At 47.7% G+C, this 19,944-nt stretch overlaps 1 protein-coding gene across 4 annotated transcripts in view; it reads left to right on the top strand.

The window, feature by feature from the left end:
* Positions 1-19,944, top strand: part of THADA (THADA armadillo repeat containing) — a 480,068-nt gene that overhangs the window by 160,046 nt on the left and 300,078 nt on the right. For all 4 annotated transcript variants that reach the window (XM_069954790.1, XM_069954788.1, XM_069954791.1 and 1 more), the window contains exon 26: positions 1,058-1,149. In XM_069954790.1, coding sequence (XP_069810891.1) covers positions 1,058-1,149 — 92 coding nt within the window. The remainder of the gene's footprint in view (positions 1-1,057; positions 1,150-19,944) is intronic.

The raw sequence follows: 19,944 nt of genomic DNA, 5'->3' as shown, positions 1-19,944 counted from the left end.
GACCCTCACCTATAGCGTGATGAGCTTTTGATAGCTTTTCAATACCAATCGGCAACATTAAAGCGACTCTGTGCCCACAATCTGATCCCCAAAAACCGCTTGTACCCTCGGATAGCTGCTTTTAATCCAAGATCTGTCCTGGGGTCCGTTCGGCAGATGATGCAGTTATTGTCCTAAAAAAAAACTTTTAATCTTGCAGCCCTGTGTCAAATTGGTGTGGCCTAGAGTGTGAGTGTAATAGGATTGCGACACCCCTCCGACCCTCCTCCCTGCCCTCCTCCTCATTAGCAATGCCCCTAGAACAGGGCTGCAAGTTTTAAAGTTGTTTTTTAGGACAATAACTGCATCACCTGCCGAAGGGAGCCTAGGACAGATCTTCGATTAAAAGCAGCTATCTAAAGGTACTAGTGGTTTGGGGGGGACAGATTGGGGGTACAGAGTCACTTTAACAAAGACACCTGTCACCCATTAAAAATACAATGGCATCTCTTTAACTGTTAAACTCAAATTAAGCCAAAATGCAATGATACGTCTTCCTTAGCTGTTTATCACACCAGTTTTAAGCCAATAGCTAATGAAAGTCCATGGACGGTTTTGTGTCTTACCTACAAATTCTGCAATTGGCAATTTTTTATTTTTGCCTAGGGTCCTAAGTTCCTTCGGTGGTGGGGTTGAACTGTTTTAAACCATTACATATTGGATCAGCTCGTGTTTTTGCATCCTGGATCCTTTGACCATGTCGACGATTTGCCTTACTAAACACATTTCTGAGATGCAAGTTGAAAATAATGAAAACCAAAACGTTTGCGTTGAGTGTGTTTTTTGTTATTGGAGGGCCCAGTAAATTTGTTTAAAAATTCCTCCATGAACATTAAAATACAAGCGGGTTCTGAGGTGTGGTGGTCTGTAAGGGCTTCAGCATATTGTGACTAGACGTCACGCTCAAAAACTCGCCTTTGGTTCTGGGTTGTGTGTTTTCACTAAGAAATTACTGTAGGCATCTGCAAGTCTTTTTCCTCTGTGATATTTTGTTATAACCGTTTTGTGTTGATTTTAGGTGAGAAATTCCTCCACACTTCTCTTCAGCACGCTGATTACAAGAATATTTGGAGTCAAAAGAGGAAAAGATGAACGCTCCAAAAAAAACAGGTAAGCACCACTTGAAACGAGCATCACTTGTGAAAAACAATATTTTGGCCAACACCAATTTGAGAAGTTTTGCCGGTTTTCAGGGATTTATCTGCCGACTAACGTTACACAGAAAAACCTTTCTACTTGTTCCTTGTTTCTTATGTATGCCAAGCCTAAAAACCCAGTCTCCAAGTATAATCTGCCCCTTAAATCGCGAGTTTACGAAATGTAATAAAAAAATATGGAACATGCCAAACACATGAAGTGAATCACTCTCGATGTCACCCGTCTGCAGTTCATTAGCACCGCATAGGATATAAGTAAATCAGATTCTACAACGCGGCTACAAAGTCATGGTCGCTGGCGTCGCCTCGAAGTGCAGACTGCCGTGTTTTTTTTTAATGCTGTTTAGTACATACAGTATAGAATTACCAGGCCATCGAGTTGTAACTAATCACGGGTGACAATGTGCTGGAACAGTGTCTGCTTTTGTTATGTTCGGTTTTTGTTATATGTTGTAAATAAAATGTTTAAGACCACACAGTAGGATTACAGCTAAATGAGTGCACCAGTTTTTGGACTCCTTACGTCAAGGCTGTACTACAGGATTTGGTTTACATCACGTAATAGGCCTGAAGAAGGTTCATTGCAATCCCAGAATGTCCAGTCTGTTTCGATTAAATCTTTTCTTATACTTTAAGAACACTTTCTGATGGCACGCCATGACCACACTCCCTGGAGGCCATACATATTAGAGTAATGTTGGCTGAACCCGTCAATGTTGGCGGAACAAGAGGACTGTCTAATGTGTTTTAGGCATTTGGCCAAAGGGTTTCAGTGTGATTTTTGACAAGCCTGTTCTTTAGGCCTCATACACGTTAGAAACGTCGACCAGATCAGTCAACTGTTCAGTGTAAGGTATCTTCCATACTCTTCCCCTGAAAATAATCAGATAGAAAGGGATCGAGCATGATAAACAGTTCCAACATGCCTGATGTCTTGTTTTCCCAAGACACTTGCCAGCATCCTCTTATTTATCCCTATTTTGTTTACTTGTTCCCATTAAGAATGTAGGTACACTTGGCCAGCAGCTGACTGAGGGCTGTATTAGATGACCCGACATTGTACTGTAAGGCTGCGTTCACACATTGTATGACACTGGCCATGTCTTAGTATGGCCGGTGTCAGTGAAGTTCATCCTGCAGTACCGGCCAGGTGAACTTAATTTCTTTTGTTTCGTAATGTGGGCACGTTCGGGTGTGTCCGCATTCTAAATCGACATGTAAAGTGCGTCCGTACATTGTCTCTTCTGTCAGTCTTGTGCAGCCGCTATTCATTGAATAGCGGCCGCACAAAACTTATGTTTCGAAAAATACTTTAATCTAAAAGGAGTATTTCAAGGATCTTGAGAAAAGTCAACCAGATATGCCAGGAGGTCACATCAGTTGGGATCAGAGAGATGGTAGCACTATTTATGTTAGATCAGACCTGATGTTTGTTTTCAGTAGAGAAATGCCCTCAAATTTTGTCCACCTTAACACTGCAATGGGTGAGTCCTGGAAACTGAAATGTAAGTATGTATGTATGTATGTATGTACTGTATATAACTAGTTAGCAAAAAAGGGGTTTAATCAATACTAGTGAATACTCAGTTATAAGGAATAATCAGTAATGACTGTTAAATAATTGTTGTTCCGATTCCCGGTGAACCATTTCAAACTATTGTTGTAAGAGATTTTGATTCTCCAAAGATAACAACTGTTTCTGGTAGAGTCTGGTACATCACAAAACATTTATCATGCAGCTATCCCCAAACCTTCAATGAAATGTAATAATTTTATAGCGCAAAACCACAGTGCTTTACAACTGGGAAGAAAATACAAAAATTAAGACAAGGCAACAAAATGACAGAAGTCCCTGTCCATAACAGCTTATACCCTACAGGAGAGCGGACCCTGCCGTCTTTCAACATGTTGAAAGACAAACGTCTCATATAACGTTGATCTGCTGCCGTCGCTCTGTGGAATAGGAGTGGCGGCAGCAGACTGCTGCTATATGCTAAGGGCTGCCCGCACACACACACCTCTATGCGCCTCCCAGCTCTCACCCACTCGCTGACGCAAGTGAAGTGGTGGCAGCAGGGAACGATGAGCAAACAAGCACTCACAGAACTCGTTTGCTCATCACAGTTGCCCCGTGTAATAGGGGCTCTTCTCTCTACAGGAGAGAGGATCCTGCCCATAAGAGCTTACACTCTACAGGAGAGAGGTCCCTGCCCATAGGAGCTTACACTCTACAGGAGAGAGATCCCTGCCCATTAGAGCTTACACTCTACAGGAGAGAGGATCCTGTCCATAAGAGCTTACACTCTACAGGAGAGAGGTCTCTGCCCATAAGAGCTTACATTCTACAGGAGAGAGGACCCTGCCCATAAGAGCTTACACTCTACAGGAGAGAGAGGACCCTGCCCATAAGAGCTTACACTCTACAGGAGAGAGAGGACCCTGCCCATAAGAGCTTACACTCTACAGGAGAGAGGACACTGCCCATAATAGCTTACACTCTACAGGAGAGAAGGCCCTGCCCATAAGAGCTTACACTCTACAGGAGAGAGGTCTCTGCCCATAAGAGCTTACACTCTACCGGAGAGAGGTCCCTGTCCATAAGAGCTTACACTCTACCGGAGAGAGGTCCCTGTCCATAAGAGCTTACACTCTACAGGAGAGAGGTCCCTGTCCATAAGAGCTTACACTCTACAGGAGAGAGGACCCTGCACATAAGAGCTTACACTCTACAGGAGAGAGGTCTCTGCCCATAAAAGCTTACACTCTACAGGAGAGAAGTCCCAGCCGATAAGACTGTACAGCCTATAACATGTTAATGTGAACATTAACGAATACTAATACTGTGGCTGCATTGCAAGTAGAATCGTGGTCTTACTCTTTCCATTATTTACCCAACTCTTTTGCACGATATTCGGCATCGCTGAAAAGCCAGGCATCGGTCACTGCAGGGTATGCATTACGTCGACCTTTCAGGTCAAGACCAGCCACTTCAATATCTGCAAAGAGCCAGCCCTGGAGGGGATACATTGTTTTTATAGAACATCCTTTGAAATTCAAGCATCGTAAAGTCTTCTAGAACCAACTGAGGGATCTTTAGTCTCGCAGGATCTTGAGGGTTTTTTCCTAATTTGATTGTAATTCTAAGATATTAGTAAAGAGAACGAGCTTGGGTCGCAAGTTTAGAGCAATATTTGGAAGGCCCGTGGTACGTAGGCCAGGAAGAATATGTCCTCTGACTTATTTCACAATGTTTTGGGTTGCCAGTTTAAACAGTCCCGAGGACGCCCACCAATAGTCACAGGGGGAACTTGAGACAAATCCTATGCGCCGATTCTTGAATGAAGTATTATAGTGATAAAAAAGAATACACTGCTTTATGAAAGACGAGCCCTTCTGCCTTATAGTCCGCTGACCATACATGAAAGAATTTAGTGTTCAGGGTCTGAAAGGGCCACATTTGTTTCACTCCTGGCTCGGAACGTCTCATATCGCATTGATTTTTATCACAATAAATAGCACGATCCTCTTGAACTGTGAAAGAGTTGATTTTTTTTTTTTTTTTTTTTGCTGGGTATTTCATGAAATGCAATAAGATGCGGGAGAGTGGAGTCAACCATAATGTCTGGAGTTTGATGTGGTTCAGGATGAGTTCAGGGAAGGTGCTCCGGGATACTCCCAGTTCAGTCTGGATGTTGTCTATTGTTTGCCTTGGTTTTAGTAATGGACGTGTAGTTTGTAGAGAAGTGAAGATTTACGCCTATTTTTCATACTGCGTCCTATGAAATAATTTTTATATTCACTTGTAGTAATGGTGGATTCACTTTTTTGATGTTTCCACTAAGCCAAAGCTTTGGCTATCCATGCATGATGGGAGTTGTAGTTTTGCAACAACTGGAGGGTCGTAGGTTCCCTACCCCTGTACTAAGCAATAGGAGTCCATTCTGGAGTAGATGTCTTTCCTGCAACGTGGGATGGAAATGCTGCAATTGACTTTCACTGGAAACAATATAAAGTTGCGGGCAGGTGGATGAGATTATAACCCGATCGTATCCACATGCTGTGGAAGTGAAAATGCAGTAGAGGTGAACCCAAACCCACAGTCTGGAGAAGATAGATGCAGCCCTAGGGTTGCCTGGAAAATATGAATGCAGCCAGTGGCCTATTGCTGTATCCATGTTTTCCAGGCAGCCGTAGAGCTGCATCCAACTTTTCCAGCCACCAGGAATCAATTGCTGATTTGTGAAGGTGAAGGTTAGCCGGTCTGGTCCAATCCCACAGAGAAGCTATGAAGGAATGAAAAAGTTCCTAATGGATATGTTGGCATCTCAGCTTGTTGAGTTATAGGGCTGTGTAGCTGTCATCTAGGGATAGTGTCAATGCTGACCACTGTCCACCACCAAGATCTACAGTAAGAACCAGCACTAAGACATGGAGCAGTGGAAGAAGACAACTAGGCCCGATAAATCACAGTTCCTTTTCCATCATGTGGGCAGCTGAGTGCATCACTGACCTGGAGAAGAGGTCACACCAGGATGACATATGGGAAGAAGACAAGATGGCGGAAGCAGTGTGATCTCTGGGCAATGTTCTGCTGGAATCTTTGTGTCCTGGCATCATGTAGATGTTTCTGTGACAACGACCACCTACTTAACCATTTTACACACCAAGTCCTCCCGTTAATGGCAGCGGGACCCCCTAATGGCAGGGGTCAGCGTGATAATGCACCAGGGGCCGCATTGCAGTGCTTCGACCTCCAGATTCCCCAGATCTTAATCTGATTGATCATCTGTGGGATGTGCTGGAGAAACAAGTCCCATCTATGGAGACCTCACAGGAGGGTAGGGCCCTATTAAACGGGAAGATAATCGTGTGAAAAATCGTTAAATTTAAACGGTAATTGTTCTGTGTAATTGCAGGCAACGGTCGAAAAATTGTTCAAATGTCATTGATCGTTGATTTAGATCTGAACCTAAAATTATCGTAAATCGTTCGCTGTAATTCCACATTCATTCGCTCAAGTTCCGCATTCGTCATTAATCATTCAGTGTAATTGCACATTGTTCATTGTTTTGCTGGGATCAGAAGGAGTAAACGATTGTAACCAACGATTATCGTTCGGTGTAATATGGTGAACGATTTCAGGTTAACGATAAACAATCAGTTTGCGATAGTTTATCGTTAGTCGTTAATCATTAAAAATCGCTCCGTGTAATAGGACGCTTAGGGTATATTCACACAGGCGGGCTCGCAGCGAGATTCTCGCTGCGAGCCCGGCAGGTCCTGGCAGTTCCCATAAACTACATACTTGCTGCGGTCTAAACGACCGCAGCGAGTATGTAATTATACCGCGCTTAACCCCTTCTACTCCCGCCGGCTCCCCCGCTGTAAGCAGCATACATTACCTGTCCTTGCTGCACGGGTCCGGCGTCCTGCTCTCCCGCCCAGCCAATCAGTGGCTGCGGCTGGGCAACACACTAATTGGCCGGACGGGAGAGCAGGACGCCGGACCCGTGCAGCAAGGACAGGTAATGTATGCTGCTTACAGCGGGGGAGCCGGCGGGAGTAGAAGGGGTTAAGCGCGGTATAATTACATACTCGCTGCGGTCGTTTAGACCGCAGCAAGTATGTAGTTTATGGGAACTGCCAGGACCTGCCGGGCTCGCAGCGAGAATCTCGCTGCGAGCCCGCCCGTGTGAATATACCCTTAGAGTGGGTTCACACGTACAGTATCCACAGCAGATCTGCAGCAGACTTGGTGGTGCAGATTTGATGCTGTGTTCAGTTATTTAGATGAAATCCGCTGCGGATCCTGTACGTGTGAACGCACCCTCAAAGGAACTACTGCTAATGTTTTAGCCCAGTCCTCAATGGGTCAGTGCTGTTTTTGTGGACATCGCCATAATGTATTACGGCTGTGATCTATATATATATGTATATGTATGTATGTTTGTGTGTGTGATGTGTATCGGTTCTGAGCTAGATATAAATGACCAGTCTTGATGATCTGCGCTAATGTTCAGGTATTGGCTGGCGATGAGTGACTGGAACGTAAATACACTCTTCTATAGTAATGGGTACTGGTTCTATAGTAATGTATACTGGTATTGCTCTCTTATTTTCCCTGCAATACATATTCCATACCACAAATCTGCAAAGACATGCACAGCTTGGTCTCTTGGTCCCTGTAGAGCATTTCCACATAGCCTATACAGCATACATAGCTGCAGAGCAGACATCCAGGACCGTGAGGCTTGGCTGTCGGTGCTGCTCGCTCTTCTATCCTGGGCTGTCGGTGCTGCTCGCTCTTCTATCCTGGGCTGTCGGTGCTTCTCGCTCTTCTATCCTGGGCTGTCGCTGCTGCTCGCTCTTCTATCTTGGTCTGTCAGTGCTGCTCGCTCTTCTATCCTGGGCTGTCGGTACTGCTCGCTCTTCTATCCTGGGCTGTCGGTGCTGCTCGCTCTTCTATCCTGGGCTGTCGGTGCTGCTCGCTCTTCGATCCTTGGCTGTCGGTGCTGCTCGCTCTTCTATCCTGGGCTGTCGGTGCTGCTCGCTCTTCTATCTTGGGCTGTCGGTGCTGCTCGCTCTTCTATCTTGGGCTGTCGGTGCTGCTCGCTCTTCTTTCCTGGGCTGTCGGTGCTGCTCACTCTTCTATCCTGGGCTGTCGGTACTGCTCGCTCTTCTATCCTGGGCTGTCGGTACTGCTCGCTCTTCTATCTTGGGCTGTCAGTGCTGCTCGCTCTTCTATCCTGGGCTGTCGGTGCTGCTCGCTCTTCTATCTTGGGCTGTCGGTGCTGCTCGCTCTTCTATCCTGGGCTGTCGGTACTGCTCGCTCTTCTATCCTGGGCTGTCGGTACTGCTCGCTCTTCTATCTTGGGCTGTCAGTGCTGCTCGCTCTTCTATCCTGGGCAGGTCGTGTGTGAAGCCTTCAGCGGAGAGCTAATATATTATTTATGAGCGTTGATACCAGATTACTCTGCATATTTACAGATATAACATGTTCGTATCTGCACGTAGCTCATCAGATAGTAGAAGAGCCATTAGAATTCCCTCTCCTGTGCACACAGAAATATCCATGTGCTGACTGACAAACACTCACAGATGGAGCAGAGCTAAATCCGTCAGAGAACGCTTATTTTGTGGACACTTGTCAGTCTCATGGAAAACCTCGGGTACCTGCACCTTATAGATCATAGACATTTAGAAAATACATTTTTCAAGTTTTTGTTCCCTTCTGAAGGGGGTTGCACAGGCTTAGAAAAACATGGCCACTTTCTCCAAGAAACAGCGCCACTCTTGTCCTCAGTTTGGGTGTGGAGGTTTTGCAGCTCAGTTCCATAGAATAGAGCTAAATTATAATACCCCGCACAACCTGAGGATGGGGGCGGTGCTGTTTTTGCAAGAAAGTAGCCCCTTTATAAGTAAATGATCATGGAGAATAAGTTAAAGGGGTCCTCCCCAACAACAATTTTTGTTGTCATTTGCAACTTCCTTTTACATCTCTACCTGCGTTTAAAAATTGACGGTCTCTCCTCAATATTAGATTAGTGGGCGTCTGACTTTCACTCTTCCTACCAATTAGCAAAGGCCACAGTGCTCAAATATTGTGTATTAGGTCACTTGCATGACACAGTGCTGCAGAACATTGCACCTACACCACGAAGGGTATGTCTGCACGTGGCAGATACCCTAAAGGCTCACACATTTGTAGATTTGTTGCAAAATTTTTACTGCTATTGAAACTCATTGAAAAATTTGCACCTAATCTGCTGCAGAGCCACCACACGTAAAAATAACCAAAAGAATGTAAAGTTCAGGTGCAGAGCATGCATAAACACAGAAGAGGCTGGTGGGATTGCCCAAGTGCTGAAAGCGGGACCCCCCCATTAATCTATTATCGAGCATAGCCATCAAATTTTAAATGGACACTGTGGGGGAGATTTATCAAACATGGTGTAAAGTGAAACTGGCTCAGTGGCCTCTAGCAACCAATCAGATTCCACCTTTTATTTTGCAACTGAGCCAGTTTCACTTTACACCATGTTTGATAAATCTCCCTCATTTTATGAGGCTGGAAACCCCCTTTAAAATATTTCCATGATTCAAAAAATTCTAGAACACGTTGTGTATCTATATAGTCTCCTGTCACATCCGCTCCCTTTGTTCTTTATCGGATGATCTCTACAACTCATTTAGTTGCAAACTTTTGTTTGTTTGTCTCTGGTAGTTCTATCATTTAACTCCTCTGTATATTTGCCATGCAGACATAGCAGTGCTGAGTTTGTCATTTTATGCTTTAGATCTCTGTTAGCTTATTCATTTAAGGAGTTTTCTGCCATGACAATGACACAATTAGTTCTGCTTCTTCTCTAGGTTTATAAGATCAACAGGTTGATTCTTTGTTGCAGTTGAGAGTCTGGCCACCTGGTGGCAGTATTGATCCATAGATTGTTGACCCAAGGCTCTGCTGTAATTCCATTCATCTTGAGAAATTCACTTTTTTTGTTTATAGTTGTGGGAGGGGGCGGGTGGGTTGTTTTAAAGGACAGGAGCACTTATAAACACAGCCACATACATTTTCCCCTTGCTATTTTGGTTCTCTCCCGCTTTGCCTGCCAATTGTGTCCTTTTCTGTGTCACGGTATAGATTTTGCTGTCTATAGAGGAATATGTATGTATGTTAAAGAAGGGGATGAGGAAATTAACACTTTGTTGGATCTGGACGATATGGATTTAGCAAGTGCTACATTGCATTAAAATAAAACAAACAAATATTGGTATTTATATCCAACAACTTAGTATTATCTCCATCTGACACCCAGAGGAAATTGTATTACCACCAACCTGGAGAACTCTACACAATATAGTCATAGGGCCTTTTGTAAAGTCGCTATAGTGCACAAATCCCCCACCTGTGAAACTACAACTCTCACCAAGAATTCACCTGTGAGGACATGCTGGGAGTTGTAGTTTTACAACAACTGGAGAGACACAAAATGTTAAACACTGCTGTTTAGGGCCTTTCTTTAAAGTGGAGCAATTTTCCTTCCTTCCTTAATGATCCGGAATGGGTCCGGCTGCCATGGGTGCCATCGTGTGTGTACTGGTGGTAAGTATCATTATGTTCTCAATATATAATCTCAATATTAACATTCTTTATGATGATAGGATCCCACTGGGCATGTTTTGTTTCTCTTCAAAGTAGTTCTTTAAATAGTAGAAAATGACACTATTTAGAGCTGCACCTGTGAGAAAAAAACTCAGTTTCAATGGACATCCTATAGTGGTGTAACTTTTGAAGGTAAATTATTTTTTATTTCTTCTTATAGCTTCCTTTCCTACAGGTCCAACACGCAAAAGAAATCTGTAATGCTTCAGTTCACCTGTGGGAGTGCTGCAGGGAAATAGAACACTTGATACCTCTCATAGATTACATAGAACCTATAGAACAATGTAGAGAGAGTGCATTCAGGATCGGCACATCCTGGTCCAGTAGGGAACTATAGAATACTATAGATGGTGTATTTAGAATTGGCACATCTAGGTCCAGCAGGAACCTATAGAATACTATAGATGGTGTATTTTGGATTGGCACATCCAGGTCCAACAGGAACCTATATAATATTATAGATGGTGTATTTAGAATTTACACATCCAGGTCCAGCAGGAACCTATAGAATACTATAGATAGTGTGTTCAGGATCAGCACATCTAGGTTCAGCAGGAGCCTATAGAATACTAAAGATGGTGTATTTTGTATTGGCACATCATGGTCCAGCAGGAACCTATAGAACAATATAGAGAGAGTGCATTCAGGATTGGCACCTCCTGGTCCAGCAGGAACCTATAGAATACTAAACATAGTGCATTCAGGATTGACACATTTAGCTCCAGCTGGAACCTATAGAATACTCTAAACAGTGTATTCAGGGTCGGCACATCCAGGTCCAGCAGGAACCTATAGAAAACTACAGACAGTATATTCAGGATTGGCACATTCAGCCTGTATAAAAAATCTGTCTGGATCTCGTTGCTGCATTAAATTAATATGTAATTGGAGTCACATTTTCTTCTGGCCTCTCTTCTTTTGCTATTGTTTTGGAATATAACACTTTCGGCCGTGCATGCTTTGGCCCTCGAAAACCCAGCTTTTTTACTAGTACAGAGAAGCAGAGGTCACTTGCCAGAACAATTAGAATCTAAAATACACGAGAACGATTTGTGAAGTCCGTTCCCATAGAGCTTAGCATACATATAGCGGCATCACATGCCCAACCTGCGGAAAGTTATTTTCTGGAGTCTCTTCCCTGACTTACTGGAATTCTAGAACTCCAAATATGTGCAAGTGCAAGCAAAAGGCAACATGAGCGAGGATTATAGCACACAGGAGAATATAAAGGCGGTTTGGATGCAAATAAAGGAACTCGGTTATGTTTAAAGAGAAAAAAAAAATCCCATGCTATGACTGTTACATAACATGCTGTTAACCAGATGTGCTCCATACAGAGTTACATTTATTGGGAAGAGGGAGAAGACAGTAGATGTATATTAAATAAAATAGGTTTCAGTGATACAGCAGGGTGCGTATGGGCTACTGGACATGCAATTTAAAGGGTCACTCCAATCATAAATACAGGATATGCAAAAAAAAAAGTCCTAAAATCTCTCCATATGTTTGCATGCTTGACTTGTTAGAGTGTGCATGTCTCTGAATGGGGAAAGGGGCTAAGCTGCTGTCAGACTTTGGGTGACAGCCTACATGCCCTAGGAGACCCCCATGAGAATTACATGGTTGGCTATTTCCACCTTTAGGCTGGGTTCACACTATGTATATTTGAGGCTGTATTTGGTCCTCATGTCAGGTCCTCATAGCAACCAAAACCAGGAGTGGATTGAAAACACAGAAAGGATCTGTTCACACAATGTTGAAATTGAGTGGATGGCCGCCATATAACAGTAAATAACGGCCATTATTTCAATACCACAGCCGTTGTTTTAAAATAACAGCAAATATTTGCCATTAAATGACGGCCATCCACTCAATTTCAACATTATGTGAACAGATCCTTTCTGTGTTTTCAATCCACTCCTGGTTTTGGTTGCTATACAGCCTCAAATATACATAGTGTGAACCCAGCCTTAAAGGGATGATCAGCCTAAAGGGGTATTCCAGCCGTAGGCTAAAAATCAATATTGTGTCAGGCCCCTTGCCAAAAAAAAAATCTTTTCTTTCTTCTGAAACAAACCCTTGGGAACAGGGCCTACTGGTTTTTGCCAATTTCTGTCCAAAACAGTACAAGTACTACTCAGCGGCCATCTTGGAAGCTTGTGGGGACCCGACTGAACAGAAACGGTAGCGGTGAGGGGTCAAGGCTATGTAAGTATCATTTTTCTTTCTATTTTGTAAAGGGACAGCAAAATATAAATAACCTAAAGCAAAATGCTGCTTTTACTCCCACTGCCTGCTCAGCTGTCTTAAAGGGGTTATCCAGCGCTACAAAAACATGGCCACTTTCTTGCAGAGACAGCCCCACTCTTGTCTCCAGCTTGGGTGGGTTTTTGCTGCTCAGTTCCATTGAAGTGAATGGAGCTTAATTGCAAACCGCACCTTACCTGGAGACAAGAGTTGTGTTGTCTCTGACAGAAAGTGGCCATGTTTTTGTATCACTGGATAATCCCTTTAATAACACCCATTGATAGACTTTCGGGAGATCAACCAACGTGAAATGGACAACTCTCCTGCTAAACCCTGGAAAAATGTACAAATTATGCTGCAACTATGGCATGCACCCTCAAGCCAAAATATGGGTAAGTGGTTTCAAAGCTTCCCACATTGTGTTTTCTGACTTTTTAGTGTAACCAAGTGTCCTCCAGAGGTCATCCTCAGACCCAAGAAGACGGATAGAGGCTTCTTACATCAGGAATACTGAGTGCCATCTTGCTGTAAGCTGCTTCCACAAAGCTAGGAACCATAAGAAGTCAGCACTCCTTGATTCCTGTGTACTTCTACTTCTTAGTAGTCACAGCTGAAGAAAAATGTGTCATGGGACCCTCTTGGCTCTGTTTTTTTTTTGTGTTGTGCAGATGTTTGGGCCATATGTGGCAAGTTATTTGGCAGCAGGGGCGTAGCTAATGTCTCCTGGGCCCTGGTGCAAGAGGCCAACTTGGGCCCCCCCCCCCCTCCTTTCACGGCCAAGTGATGCTATTGGTGTGTGTGTGTGTATATATATATATATATATATATATATATATATATATATATATATACACACACACCAAGACAGATATTACCAATAACACCAGCATATTGTAAGAGAAAGTATTATCACTGTAAATATTACTGCCATACTGTTACCGACCAAATCCTGTATACATATTAGTCTCCTCACTCTGGCACCATCCTCATCTCTATACACACTGCACATCTGTATTGGCCCCTTTACACCCTGATTTAGTGGGTAGATGGCCCCTTCTCCCCCCACCCTCCCTTATAGATGGCCTCCTCTCCCCCTCCATATAGATGGCCCCCTCTCCCCCCTCCCTTATAGATGGCCTCCTCTCCCTCCTCCTTATAGATGGCCCCCTCTCCCCCTACCCTCCTTATAGATGGCCCCCTCTCTCCCCTCCCCCTCCCTTATAGATGGTCCCCTCCCCCCCCTCCCTTATAGATGGCCCCTCTCCCCCCCCTTATAGATGGCCCCTCTCCCCCCTCCCTTATAGATGGCCCCCCTCCCTTATAGATGGCCCCCTCTCCCCTCCCTCCCTTATAGATGGCCCCCTCTCCCCTCCCTCCCTTATAGATGGCCCCCTCTCCCCCCTCCCTTATAGATGGCCCCCTCTCCCCCCCTCCCTTATAGATGGCCCCCTCTCCCCCCCTCCCTTATAGATGGCCCCCTCTCCCCCTCCCTTATAGATGGCCCCCTCTCCCCCCCTTATAGATGGTCCCCTCCCCCCTCCCTTATAGATGGTCCCCTCCCCCCAACCTTATAGATGGTCACCTCCCCCCCCCCCTCCCTTATAGATGGTCACCTCCCCCCCTCCCTCCCTTATAGATGGTCACCTCCCCCCCTCCCTTATGGATGGTCCCCTCCCCCCCTCCCTTATGGATGGTCCCCTCCCCCCCTCCCTTATGGATGGTCCCCTCCCCCCCTCCCTTATGGATGGTCCCCTCCCCCCCTCCCTTATGGATGGTCCCCTCCCCCCCTCCCTTATGGATGGTCCCCTCCCCCCCTCCCTTATGGATGGTCCCCTCCCCCCCTCCCTTATGGATGGTCCCCTCCCCCCCTCCCTTTTGGATGGTCCCCTCCCCCCCTCCCTTATGGATGGTCCCCTCCCCCCCTCCCTTATGGATGGTCCCCTCCCCCCCCTCCCTTATGGATGGTCCCCTCCCCCCCCTCCCTTATGGATGGTCCCCTCCCCCCCCCCTCCCTTATGGATGGTCCCCTCCCCCCCCCTCCCTTATGGATGGTCCCCTCCCCCCCCCTCCCTTATGGATGGTCCCCTCCCCCCCCCTCCCTTATGGATGGTCCCCTCCCCCCCCCCTCCCTTATGGATGGTCCCCTCCCCCCCCCCCTCCCTTATGGATGGTCCCCTCCCCCCCCCTCCCTTATGGATGGTCCCCTCCCCCCCCCCTCCCTTATGGATGGTCCCCCCCCCCCCCCCCTCCCTTATGCATGGTCCCCTCCCCCCCCTCCCTTATGGGATGGTCCCTCCCTTGTAGATGGCTCCTACCCCCCTCCCTTATGGATGGTCCCCTCCCCCCCCTCCCTTATGGATGGTCCCCTCCCCCCCCTCCCTTATGGATGGTCCCCTCCCCCCCCTCCCTTATGGATGGTCCCCTCCCCCCCCCTCCCTTATGGATGGTCCCCTCCCCCCCCCCTCCCTTATGGATGGTCCCCTCCCCCCCCCTCCCTTATGGATGGTCCCCCCCCCCCCCCTCCCTTATGGATGGTCCCCCCCCTCCCTTATGGATGGTCCCCTCCCCCCCCTCCCTTATGGATGGTCCCCTCCCCCCCCTCCCTTATGGATGGTCCCCTCCCCCCCCCCCTCCCTTATGGATGGTCCCCCCCCCCCCCTCCCTTATGGATGGTCCCTCCCTTGTAGATGGCTCCTACCCCCCTCCCTTATGGATGGTCCCCTCCCCCCCCCTCCCTTATGGATGGTCCCCTCCCCCCCCTCCCTTATGGATGGTCCCCCCCCCCCTCCCTTATGGATGGTCCCCTCCCCCCCCTCCCTTATGGATGGTCCCCTCCCCCCCCCCTTATGGATGGTCCCCTCCCCCCCCCCCTTATGGATGGTCCCCTCCCCCCCCCTCCCTTATGGATGGTCCCTCCCTTGTAGATGGCTCCTACCCCCCTCCCTATAGATGGCCCCCTCTTTCCCCCCCGCCCTCATAGATGGCCCCCTCTTTCCCCCCGCCCTCATAAATGCTCCCCCTCCCCCAACCCCCCCCCCCCCCCCCCCCCCCCCCGTGCAGGCTGATAAAAAAAAAAAAAAAAGTTAACTCACCTGACAACGCGCTCCCACGTTGATCCTCTGTCCTCCTGGTCTGTCCCTGACTCCCTTATGGATGGTCCCCTCCCCCCCCTCCCTTATGGATGGTCCCCTCCCCCCCCTCCCTTATGGATGGTCCCTCCCTTGTAGATGGCTCCTACCCCCCTCCCTTATGGATGGTCCCCTCCCCCCCCCTCCCTTATGGATGGTCCCCTCCCCCCCCCTCCCTTATGGATGGTCCCCTCCCCCCCCTCCCTTATGGATGGTCCCCTCCCCCCCCCTCCCTTATGGATGGTCCCCTCCCCCCCCTCCCTTATGGATGGTCCCCTCCCCCCCCCCCCCTTATGGATGGTCCCCTCCCCCCCCTCCCTTATGGATGGTCCCTCCCTTGTAGATGGCTCCTACCCCCCTCCCTTATAGATGGCCCCCTCTTTCCCCCCCGCCCTCATAGATGGCCCCCTCTTTCCCCCCGCCCTCATAGATGCTCCCCCTCCCCCCCCCCCCCCCCCCCCCGTGCAGGCTGATAAAAAAAAAAAAAAAAAGTTAACTCACCTGACAACGCGCTCCCACGTTGATCCTCTGTCCTCCTGGTCTGTCCCTGGCTCCCTTATGGATGGTCCCCCCCCCCCCCCTCCCTTATGGATGGTCCCTCCCTTGTAGATGGCTCCTACCCCCCTCCCTTATGGATGGTCCCCTCCCCCCCCCTCCCTTATGGATGGTCCCCTCCCCCCCCTCCCTTATGGATGGTCCCCTCCCCCCCCTCCCTTATGGATGGTCCCCTCCCCCCCCCCCTCCCTTATGGATGGTCCCCTCCCCCCCCCTCCCTTATGGATGGTCCCCTCCCCCCCCTCCCTTATGGATGGTCCCCTCCCCCCCCCCCTTATGGATGGTCCCCTCCCCCCCCCCCCTTATGGATGGTCCCCTCCCCCCCCCTCCCTTATGGATGGTCCCTCCCTTGTAGATGGCTCCTACCCCCCTCCCTTATAGATGGCCCCCTCTTTCCCCCCCGCCCTCATAGATGGCCCCCTCTTTCCCCCCGCCCTCATAGATGCTCCCCCTCCCCCAACCCCCCCCCCCCGTGCAGGCTGATAAAAAAAAAAAAAAAAAGTTAACTCACCTGACAACGCGCTCCCACGTTGATCCTCTGTCCTCCTGGTCTGTCCCTGGCTGCGCGGCTGCCGGGGGTGTCGCGTCTTTTCCCCGGCAGCGCGCGCTTCCCCGAGCTCCCTGGGCGGCGGAACCGGAAGTCAGGGCCTAAGGCGCCCAGGGAGCTCTGGGATGCGCGCGCTGCCAGGGATAAGACGCGACAAGACTGAGCTGGACTCTTATGACCGCAAGCATAACAATGCTGGCGGTCACAAGAGTGATTGATCGGGAGGGCCTCGCGGGGGCTACCTTCGAGGTAGCTACGCCACTTTTTGGCAGCCTTATTTATTGGACTTTAGGGTCTGTTTTTACAAGCACAATATTGACCATATATAAAGTTAGATAAGGTATAAAACCCGTCCTGGTGACCTTTTTCCTGAAAAGTGAATGTCCAAGTTTAACGCCATGTTTGGTCCAACATTCTGTGCCAATTCATTTCCTATAGGGGTTGTACGTTAAATTCTTTCCAAAATGTTAGGAACGCTTCAGCAGAATACTTCAGCAGTCCCTTGCTGTGCAATTTTAACACGTCTCGTGTCGAGAGACCAGAATGTAGAGACTGTTAATGCTACATTCACACAGCTGCAAATTTGTGGACCTTACAGACAGGGAAGGAATGTAATGGATTTGTTCCCCATCAGGCATGATGTGTCAATATCGTGCCGACAGCGAGGAAACTATTTGAATCGCCATGGCACTGTAGTGACAGAGCCGAGTCGGGAAACAAATCTATTACATTCCTTTTCAGTCTGTAAGGTTCGCAGATTTGCGGTTGTGTGACTGCCCCGTTAGAGTCCAAGGATGAGCGCTGGCAGTCTGTGCTCGAGAAGAGCGAATTTGCTGAAAGTTAAGGTTTGCACAATCCCGAACTATAGGCCTTGGAGAAGGTGGATGCAGCCCGAGGACTTCCTGGACAACATGGATACAGCCTTCTCCAAGGCAGCAGGATTGAAATCCCTATTTTTTGGGTTTGTGCAAACCTGAACTTTCGGCAAGTTGGCTTATCTCTAGATGGTGCTATATAAATAAAATAAAATGTATATAAAACCCTAAAATATTCAATCACTTCAGGATGGGTAATCCGTGCAGGGAAGTACATTCCTGTAGATCATGTACAAGCTACAAATTGCTGCAGTCTCAGTACTCACACTCAAAGTAGTTAGGTTCCTAATGTTTATTTCCTTGAACACCTCAGAGTCATAACAGGACAATATAACACACCTATGTAGATCTTTCAGTTAACTTTCTCTGACTTTTGGTGCAGTATAATTTACAAAGTAAACAAGTCAGTAAGAGCCACACTCAGAAGTACAACGAGTCCTATAAGATCTGGAGAGAACAGGCCCAGAAGGCTGCTATTTGTTCTACCTATGGAGAATTGTTGGAAATAAAGCAGTCGTCTTGCATGGTTTTTCGAGCAGAGATTGTTGACTTGACTTGTTCAGGATCTCTTCTTCTATAACAGGAAAGAAACGCAACAGGACAAGTGTGGAAAGTGTGAGAGTCCCTTTAATTCTGCATATTGGAAACTTTATGATTGTAGAGAATTCATATATAGTACTGTAGACTCTGGTATAAGGGCAGCTCAGTGGGTAGTACCATAACTTTCAAATAATGGCCTATGGGTTTAAAGGAGAAGTCTGGCCATTTAAAAAATTTGGCAGGGGCAGGGGGGTATTTGATCATGAGTAGAAACTTACCTCTCCCCATGCCCGTGGTAAGCGATAGGACCGGCCTCAGGACTCGCGCCTGGCTCTGGGATCTCCAGCACTAACTCGTCACGACCTGGCTCATGGACTGGCCGCTTAGCCAGTCAGTGACTGGGGTGGGACTCCACTTCAATCACTGATTGACTGAGCGGTCAGTCCATTAACCGGGACAGGCCGAATCATGACGCCATCACAGCTCTGGCAGAAATACCTTCCAGCCGGGGTCCTGAGATCAGTCCTGTTGCTCACCGGGGGCACGGGGAGAGGTAAATTCTTACTCCTGATCAAATTCTCCCTAGCCAACCGCCAGATTTTAAAAATGTCCGGACTTCTCCTCTAAATCCATAAACGACGCCATCCTTATGGAGCATGTATGTTCTTTCCATGTTTGGGTGAGTTCTATTGATGAGCGCAACTCAAGCATGTTTGAGCCCATTCATTTTGCATTTAAATACCAGTGGCTGAAGAAATTGGATGCAGCCTTAGGGTCCTATTCCACGGGCCGAGCAGGGCCCGATCAACGATGTAAACGAGCGCCGATCTGCTAGATCGCCGCTCGTTTACTAGGCCTATTCCACGGCCCGATGATCGTTGAGCAAGGGCTGCAGGGACATTGTTACCGATGTCCTTGCAGCATACATTACCTGTCAGGTCTTCTTCTCCGCTCTGTCTTCCTCCCCGGGTCCCGCGTGCTCTGGCTTCAGAATGGCCTGTCAGCCGATTGGCTGAGCGCTCCATCAGCTGACAGGCCATTCTGAAGCCAGAGCGCGCGGGACTGGGAGGAAGACGGAGCGGAGGAGAAGCCCTGCAGGTAATGTATGCTGCGCTTCTCAAATCGTTGGTCGCCCGCCGCACACTACTATTCCACCGTAGCGATGTGCCGTGGGGGAACGATGATTTTAGGTCTGGCCCTAAATGAATGATCAGCCGATGACACGATCATCGGCTGATCGTTCTCTCTATTCCACCGAGCGATAATCGGACGAATCGGGCAGAATGGGGCCGATTCGGCCGATTATCGTTCCTGTGGAATAGGGCCCTTAGGGAATTATTATTATTATCCTGGAAAACATGGATATTGCCTATGGTTGCATCCATGTTTTCCCAGATTCCCAAGGGTTGCATCCAACTTTGGTTTTACCTGTAATTAAATACCGAAACTCAAGCATGCTCAAGTTGTGCTCATCTCTACTGTGTCCATTTTGGATTTTCTGGTTTCTTTCACTAGATTTCCGGTGACACTGGACCTGGTGTGATCTACCTACAGCCCAATGCTATAATAGAGCTAGGGGAGAAAATCTGAGTTTGCACCAAAGTCCAATATCGTGTTATGTGTGCCCATGAGCTAGGACATGTACGGTGAGGATAGTAGGCTTACGGTATGCAGCATAGGGGTGCAAAGC

This window comes from Dendropsophus ebraccatus, chromosome 15 (genome assembly GCF_027789765.1).
Source record: "Dendropsophus ebraccatus isolate aDenEbr1 chromosome 15, aDenEbr1.pat, whole genome shotgun sequence".
In the NCBI taxonomy this organism is placed as follows: domain Eukaryota; kingdom Metazoa; phylum Chordata; class Amphibia; order Anura; family Hylidae; genus Dendropsophus; species Dendropsophus ebraccatus.
This window is presented reverse-complemented; position numbering and strand designations above follow the sequence as displayed.